This window comes from Urocitellus parryii, chromosome 14 (genome assembly GCF_045843805.1).
Source record: "Urocitellus parryii isolate mUroPar1 chromosome 14, mUroPar1.hap1, whole genome shotgun sequence".
In the NCBI taxonomy this organism is placed as follows: Eukaryota; Metazoa; Chordata; class Mammalia; order Rodentia; family Sciuridae; genus Urocitellus; species Urocitellus parryii.
Genome location: NC_135544.1, coordinates 105,997 through 115,236, shown reverse-complemented (window position 1 = coordinate 115,236; position 9,240 = coordinate 105,997). Strand labels below are relative to the sequence as shown.

The 9,240-nt window shown below is 36.3% G+C and overlaps 1 protein-coding gene across 1 annotated transcript; it reads left to right on the top strand.

The window, feature by feature from the left end:
• Positions 1-4,116: 4,116 nt before the first annotated feature.
• On the top strand, positions 4,117-8,389 carry LOC144250111 (cAMP-regulated phosphoprotein 19). Its single transcript, XM_077792555.1, has one exon. The coding sequence runs from the start codon at positions 4,188-4,190 to the stop codon at positions 4,524-4,526; it is 339 nt and encodes a 112-aa protein (XP_077648681.1). The 5' UTR covers positions 4,117-4,187; the 3' UTR covers positions 4,527-8,389.
• Positions 8,390-9,240: the final 851 nt, after the last annotated feature.

Below are 9,240 nucleotides of genomic sequence, written 5' to 3'. Positions count from 1 at the left end.
TAAAGACTCACTCTAGTATCTGGATCCAGGAAGGAGTCATGTTAGATATGGTGCTCTCACTAAAGTCAGGGGAGGCTGTGTGATACATGCACCATAATCTGTGTTGCAAACATCTAGTGAGGACTGCTCAGGCAGTGGACTCGAGCTGGTGGTCAGGACAGAAGTAGAGAGAATTACAGGAGAAGGACACCCCACTGCAAGTCAGGGTTATTTGGATCCTCTTTGTGGGCACATTCCAGGTTGAAAGTGAGAGGAAGAAATATCTCTTCTCCCATATGCAATCTGAGCACCATCCTGTTCATAACGGGAGAGTAAATAGGATCTGTCACCCCTAACAACACATGTGCAGACTTAGAGCTTGGGGTTGTCCTCATCACAGGGCTCAGCTTCACCACTGCTGTCAATCCTCCCATGTCCTCTTGGTATTCACTAACAGACAAAAGGGAGATGCAGAGTTGAGACTGGTCTTGCTTCAAGTTAGTGGGCTTGGGACTGATGACAGCTTCAGCAGAAACCTCTTACTTGTGGCTCTTTGTGTGCTGGGAATCTATAAATAGCACTTGGGAGAAATGACTGACATCTCAGAGAGGGCAACAACATCACCCAGCCCCTCTGCTGCAAAACACACCCTCAAGTAACAGGATGAGAAAACCCTGGGCAATACTTGACTGAATGAATGGTGGCTCTTTGTGAAAAGTAGATATGAGAACCATGAGTTGCTTTTGCAAATTGTCAGGGTTTGAAAATACAACTCAGGTTTAACACTTATAGCTATGATATTTATATTACTATTATTTTAAATTTCCCCTGAGAAAAGCCACTAGAAGAGAAATTGTTCTTTAAAGTCAAGAAAGAAGAAGCCCCAGGAATGCTTCTCTGTGGAAACAAGTGCATGGAGTACTGCATACAGGGGATAGGTTAAAGTGGTCTGTATGGCAGGCCACTCCCCATGCTAGGCATGTGAGTGGCAAACTGCTTTCCCCATTGGCACAGCTCTGGGCACTAGGCCATGTGTTGCAGTCTCAGTCCTTGATTGTTTTCTGCAAGGACAGTTAGAAGACATTACATTGGTGGCTGTCTATATTTTGCTTAGGCACTGTCTGAGTACATATACATGGTAACTGCACAATAAAATTAGGACTGCTTCCTGTTGGGTCTCTGGAGGACTTAATTAGAGACTCCACAGCCTCACTCTCCTCTACTTTGTTCTGTGAACCTCCTCAGGGATAATAAAGCCCATGCACTTCTGTGCAGACCCCAAGCTCTCATTACTGAGAAATCCACACGATCCTGCAGGAGGGTCCATTTTCCCTGATTAATATTGTGATAGAAGAGTCAAGTTATGCTTTCAGTTTTCCTTCTTTATCTTATTCTGTTTGTCTTAGGGTCACATTTATCTGTTCATCCTCATGACATGAAAAATTGAATTTTGGAAAAAAATCTGAATGTGACCAGGGCAGGATGGATTTCAAGTGTCCTGAATGTTCCTCTAAGCAAAATTGAATTTACACGTTTCCATTATTAGATATTACCAAAGGTTTTTAGTGATTAAAACAGAATGGACTAATACATAAAATACTTCTTCCAAATTCTTGTGAATTATATTCACAAGCCTATAATTTGGAACCATGTATTGGAACTTACCAGCACATTTATTTGATTTTCTAAAATATTTAATGTACTTCCTTCTGATCACGGTCCCTTGTTTGACATTTACCAACTGAAAGTTCTTAACCATGTGAGATTCCATTGTATAAAATGAGGTTTTGAAAGTAGAACCTCATTTACCTGTAAAGATTTCAAAATGTACAATTACTCAAACCATAATTGTTCTATGAGTTATGAAGATGACCAAAGCAAGATTATCAATCAAAATATTAAAACTTATTAATTCCCTGGTAATAACTATACAAATTAGTAGTGTTTCAAATCTCTACATGACATACCATATGTAAGTTATGTCCCATGAAGTTCTTAAATTGAAAATGAAGAAGTAAAACTGCCATTCCCTAAAAGAAAAATTGACTCATTTTAGCAGGATCTCAAAGATGCAAACATCTTTACACCATACAGAACATGGTCCTCTGGGCTTCAACAGTCCTAATGAGCCCAGAGGACCATGTTCTGTATGGTGCAATGAGGATGTTGTCTTCTAAAGTTGTTTGCTTCTTTGAGAAACAAAGAAGGTACTGGGAAAGCTCACTAGAATCCACACTACTCTGCATCTGAGGACACAGAGGTACTTTGTCACCGAAATTATCTGAGCAGAGCACACACCTTTGTAAGATTTATGGAATGGATGTGTTTAAGTTCTGTCTCTGCAGATTTGTAATTTTAATGTCTGTAGAAATGCAAGAAGTTCCCACTGGAGAACACAGAACTGTGGCTTCCCAAGTGGGACATGTCATCTTTCTTAATTTTATTGTCTTCTCTGATGGATAACAGCAATGCAAGAGATCTGGGCTTCAAACCTTTCAAGTTTCCTGGACACATCTGGAAAAGGATCTTGATTGAGATCATTTTCTCATGTTGATAAGGAAACTTAAATTACTCTAATTCTGGTCCTAATGTCAAATTAGTCCAAACCTGTTTCACAATTTATAATGCCTCTACTTTGGTGTGAGGGATTCCTGGCATGGCCATAATTTTCCTGAAGCCCTGAAATGTGTGATGGGTACCTCTTTCCTAGTTTGCACATGGAGCACATTTTCTTGGAGGTAATGATGGTTTGGTAAGTCATCCTTTTCAAAGTGAAAGTTCTGTGGCTCAAGCTCTAAGTGAAATAATAAAATTAATAAAAGAAGTGGAAGAGCTATAGGTCACATGTTGTAGAAACCACAGGCAGATGGAATCTATTCAGAGCCAAGGCAGAGTCCGAGCTGGAATCCACTCTAAGAAACGTACATGATCAACTCAACCTTCTCTGAGAGAAACCATGTAAAAAGCAGGATTAGTCTCCTAGGTACTGTATATAAATATACATAAAAGCACTAAAGCGCTTTGTGCTTTGTTGTAATGTGGATATGCTGTGTAATTAGGTGTTGCTGAGTCCAATCTCTTTGTAGCCCCGATTTTTCATAGAGAGGAAAATAATTTCATCGCTAATTGTGAGGATTAGGCCAAAAATACTGAGCAAGTGGGTTCCAACCAGTTAAAGAAGGCTCTCTGTGGAGCTGGGAATGGTGGTATTTTCCTCTAATCCCAGCAGCTTGGCAGGCTGAGGAAGGAGGATCATGAGTTCAGAGCCAGCCTCAGTGGAAAAAATTTACTAAGCAGAACAGTGAGATCCTATATCTACACAAATTAGGGATAGGGATGTGGCTCAGGGGTTGAGTGTCCCTTAGTTCAATCTTCATCATCGTACCCCCCAAAAGAGAATGTCTGGGGAGTGAGTCTCAGGCTTTGGATTTATAACAACTTTCATGGAGTTCTAAAGTCTAGAACTAGTATAGAATAAGTGTTATGGGCCAAGCTCTGGGTTGGATGTGCATGCATTTGAATTTAGGATTTTATATATATTTATATATATTATAGATTTGATGTTAATCTACTGATGGAATATTTCCTACACAAGGCATGTATTTGCTTTAGTTAAAGATATACCTTTTTAAATAATCTGCAGCTACATATTGAAAAATAATAGTCATCAGAAAATCATATATGTGAAGCTAGATCATTCCATGATTCTTTAGAACATGTAGATCTATAAGACAAGATGTGAGAGAAACAATAAAACTGAAACTTGGGATACCATTTAAAAATCTGAGGTGAATGTGGGTTCACAATCTGACTTCCATAACAAGACCCTTACAGCACAAATATTAAAAATCAAGAATAAATGAAGGGGATAGATTCAAACTAAAAAGCTGATTCTCAGCAAAAAAAAATAATAATTGAAGAAAGAACATACAGATTTTATACAAATCATTACCACACGTAATTCAGAAAAAGCACTAATGTCTAGGGTATATAAAGAACTCAAAATTAACACAAACAACAACAAAAAACAATTAACAAATAGAATCAGTAACTGAACAGACAACTTGACAGAAGAAATATAAGCCATTAACAAATATATGGAGCCTCCAACGGATGTGAGGTAGGGCGCCAGCTGCGACCTTTGAAGGAAAGAGGAAGTGTTCGGTCGTCGCGGAGCCGGAGGAGCGCGGCTGGACAGAGGGAACGCTATGTCCGCGGAAGTCCCGGAGGCGGCCTCGGCGGAGGAGCAGAAGGAAATGGAAGATAAAGTGACTAGTCCAGAGAAAGCTGAAGAAGCAAAATTAAAAGCAAGGTATCCTCACCTGGGACAGAAGCCTGGAGGTTCAGATTTTTTAAGGAAACGATTGCAGAAAGGGCAAAAATATTTTGATTCTGGGGATTACAACATGGCAAAAGCAAAGATGAAGAACAAGCAACTTCCTACTGCAGCCCCGGATAAGACAGAGGTCACTGGTGACCATATTCCCACTCCACAGGACCTTCCTCAACGGAAACCATCCCTTGTTGCTAGCAAGCTGGCTGGCTGATTAAAAGAGCTGACCTGCATGAATTTTCTAATTCCCATTATTTCTCCTCATATGTTACTTATCCACTTTTTATTCCTTTCATTCACTAAGTCATTTAAATGAGACTGACGGCTTTGCAGGTAGCGATAGTGTGTGCTGCTATTGTAAGGGAATATACATGTGTAGAGGTTTTGATTAGTTTTAACAGTGCACTGATGAAAAGGACATGTTAGAGCAACATAAGTAATCTACTTGAAAATATTTGTATATATTACCTAACTCCTAATATAGGTTCCAAAAAGTAATAAGCAAATTTTACAATTTTAATGTTTTGCTTTCCTCGCTTATCTTAATTATAGCTGTGTATGTTACTCTTATTTAATGTAACCTCTGTATTGATTTCTTCTGTATTTTCCTTCTGGATTTTGTCAAACAGAAGTTTAAGCCACAAGTTTGAAGAAAGATCACAAATTCAAATGACAATAGGAGGGGCTTTGAAAGATTTGTATAACTGTGCTTGAACTTGAATGGCCTTAAACCTGTTTCAGCTTTAACAATAGAATTTTACTTGGGCAATATTTGCCCATTCTGGTGTAACTTACGTGACTTCAGTGCTTAACAGCTGCCATTGAAGCTAGTATTCTTATTTAGTTTTGTAGTGTTAAATACCTTTCATTGTTGAAGATGTGAATGAAGTATGCATGTGCATCAACTGTTGAATTCACTTTTGTGCCATTTTTGTAAATACAGTAGTTTTGCACAACCTTTCATAAATGTCTGTATTAATTTCACATATTAGAAAGTAGATAATGTGCCATCGAGAAGCACAAGAGTTCCTCCTACACAAAAAAAATATGTCCTTACAGCTTTTATATAATAAGAGTAGTTTACAATCTTGGGCTTATAGAATACCAAACTGAATTCTTCATCTTCACTCAGTCTGCCGTAGAATTAAGCTTTTACAATTGTTACTAATATCCATGACATTCAGTGGCCTTGTGCAAATATGATATGTTGCTTAGGCATATCTTTTGTCCTATGCAGATCTCATTTTGTCTTTTATGAAAATTGCAGTTCATATAATTTATACACACTTTTTTTAAAGTATACAGACTTTTTACTTCCACACTTAACTTTGGAGACACTAGAGTAAAAGGCTTTCCATACTCTGCCTTCTGTTTTCTTCTCCTCCCTGCCCTTTCTGTCTTTGCTTCTTTTGACTTACAGTATTGGGCTATTTAGTTTATATGATAGCATAGGCATCTGTAGCCTTACTCTTTTTAATTTGCTGTGCTGAATGCTGTATTTTATAACACAATAATGGTGTTTTCCCTCTCTCATTTCTCAGTTGTTACCTTACCACTTAACCCTATTATTATTATTGGCATTTAACAATTGTTTAAATAAAAATTTTATAATGAAACAAATAGTTGAGAGAACTGGCCCAGGAATCTGTAAGATTGAATTAAAGTCAAGTAATTATGATGAACTAAGAATTAGGCTTGTGACGAGTAACATACATGTTAGCTAAAATTTATTCATATGAAAAACATTTAGATAGTTGCTTCTGAGATGTCACTTTAATAAAATATGAGTTTAATTTTACTTGTGGTTCATCCAGTTAGAACTTTAACACTTTATTAGGATAGGTTTACTGTTGTCTTAGAGCTCTTCCCACAAGCTGTAATATGGTAGCAGGATAATGAGGATTGCTAGACAGAACTATACTATTTTTCTCTTCATCTTTGACTTGCACAAATCCTCCCTCTTTTGAATCCAGGCATCTTTTCTAAGTCTTGGCTTCATTTGTAACTGCTTTTCTGTGATGCCAAATCATAGTAGATGGTGCCTTGAACATAGCACCTGCGTTTAAAGGCTAATTGCCTTCCTTCGTCACCCACCCCAAAGGCAGAAAAGCAACAAAATCAGTACTGTGCTCATTTGTAATTTTAAGGATCAATGATATATAAATATATGAATATATTTGTAATGAGACCAAGTATGTTATTCCATAGTATGTAAACTTATACTATAAGATCCATTTAAGAATTTTTAAATAGCCCTAAGTAGAATTTCTATTATAGTTAGTCTTTTTTTTTCCATGAACATTTGCAAGCTATCACCATTAAATCAAAAAATCAAAAAGATTAATCTGAAAGATCAGAGAGGCCATGTTATTCCCAGCCATGGTAGAACTCTTGTAGTTTGTGACAAGTGGCATAACATCTGCTTGAGTTTTAGTTTGTAAAATACGATATTTAACCTACCTCAAAACTTGTTGAGGATCTGTGAAATACTGAGTAAGTGCCCAAAAATAAAATATTGTTGATTGTCTTTTTATTAAAAGTAGCTACTCATTAAACCAACCTGCCTTCTGTAAAGTCACAGTGCTTAAAATCTCAGGATTTCCCATTAGGAAAGACCTGTCATTAAGGATTTGTAGATATAATTAATTGCTTAGCTTCCATTGGTGCTTGGGATAGAGAGGTTTTAAATTTTTCTATTTTTTGTTCTGCCTCAAATCTCAGTTTATTGAAGCATTTTGCAAGCTCTTTAATCACTGCTTGAATGAAGATTTTGATGAGATGAGCTTAATTTCTACTTTTTTGAAGTCGTGGTTTGAAAAAGTGACATTTTAATCATTGTCCTGTTTGCCATAAGTTAATGTTAGAGTAAACTGAAGTTGGAATTAAATACTTCATGAAAATTGGCTACCATCTGAAGTAAATTCCCATTTCATGTTCAGTAGTTCTTAAATTTTGATAGTACAGTTTTGACAAACATTTTGTTCTTGAAGGCTACATCTAAAATAATTAAAGAGTTCTTGGCAAATTGAAATAGGATAGTTTGATGAATTAGAAAGTACATATTTGTAGTCTACAAAATTGTTGAATAATCTCATGCTGCTGACCTAAAAATATGTCTTAACTATTCATCAAGGTGGTCCTCTAGAGCCTCTACTTGTTATTACTTCAGCAGTGAGAATTAGTTGCTCTTTTTACTTGATGTAACAAAAGTATACCTCTAATATTTATTGGTACTTTTTACTAAATCAGATTTATGTTCTTATACAGTACAAATAGTGTAATTTTATCAAAGTTGAAATATAGTGTGTACTTAAATTGTGCTGTAAAATTGGTGTTTGGTGATCAGGAGCAGGTAGCATATGGGAAGAGCATTTCTGAGGGTCACCAAAGCAGTTTCTCTGGTGGCCTTTTCACATTCCCCAGCATTTAAGCATATTTCTCCCACTTTTCATTTCCTCCCTGAAACCCATTTTTTTTAGAGCTAATGAATTATTAATCCTTAATATCCATCCCAATATGCCAAAATTTAGGACCTGTCACATTTTCTAAAACATCCTTATCTAGATAATGACTAATATGAGCCACTGTCCCAACTCTTACCTCAGCATGCACTGCCAGTCTTCTGTCTTTTCTCCCCAAATCCCCACCACACTTATAAAATTAGGATCAAAGGAACTCTGATTGTTGAATTTAAGGATAAAAACACCAATTTGAATACTGTTTTACTAATTTCAGCCTTCTGGGTAGGTAGGTCTATGGATTTTATTCTACAAATCACTGGTGGTCATGACAACCATTAATGTATTGCTTGTATTATGTTATTTATCAATTAAGTGGCATTTGAAAGAAAACATCTTATTCCTTTAATATTACACCCTCAAATCTGCTACTGAATCTCTAGCATTTGTTATGCAATAGGACATTTTGCCTGTATTAAAAAGGCCAAGAGTAAATGCCTTTTTTGTTAAATGTGTCAACAGAGTTGGCAGTTAATGCTGAAATTTGTCAAATAGCCCTTCCAAAATTATACTTGTGAGATACCAAAAAAAAATAATAAATTGATCTAATTTCTATTGATTGAAAAAAAAAAAACAAATATATGAAAAAACATTCCACCTATCTAGTAATTAGGAAAATGTAAATCAAAATTACTTTAAGATTTTATCTCACTTCAGTCAGAATGGCAATCATTAATAATACAGGCAACAATAAATGATGGTGAGGTTGTGGGTAAAAAGGAACACTCACACATTGCTCCTGAGATTGACTCCAAATTGGTGCAACCACCATGGAAAGCAGTATGGAGATGCCTTGAAAAACAAGAATGAAAACATCATTTGACCCAGCTATCCTTCTCTTTGGACTGTACCCAAAGGACTTAAAAACAGCCTACTACAGGGAAACGGCTGCACCAATGTTTATAGCAGCACAATTCACAATAGATGAACCATAGAACCAACCTATGTTTCCTTCAACAGATGAATGGATAAATAAAAAGTGCATATATATATATATATATATATATATATATATATATATATATATATCCCACCAATGGAATATCACTTAGCTTTAAAGATGAATGAAACTATGTCATTTGGTGGTAAAAGGATAGAGTTGAAGAATATCATGCTAAGTGAAATAAGCCACTCCCCCCCCACACACACAAACATAAAGGCCAAATGTTCTCTCCAATAAGTGTATGCTAATTCACTATGGAGGTGGGGAAGAATAGTTGTTTTGATTAAGTAGAGAGGAGTGCAGGGGGGGGAAAGGAATATAGGGATAGAAATGATAGTAGATATATACATAATATATAGAGATGCTAAAGCACTCAAAAAGGGAGGGGGATAGAATGGAAATTTAGTGGATTAGACAATGTTGGATTGAAGGGAAGAAAAGGGAAATAGGAATAGAAATGACAGTAG

Excerpts from the sequence above, each read along its gene's own strand:
- LOC144250111 (XM_077792555.1), top strand. The coding sequence starts at position 4,188 with ATGTCCGCGGAAGTCCCGGAGGCGGCCTCGGCGGAGGAGCAGAAGGAA.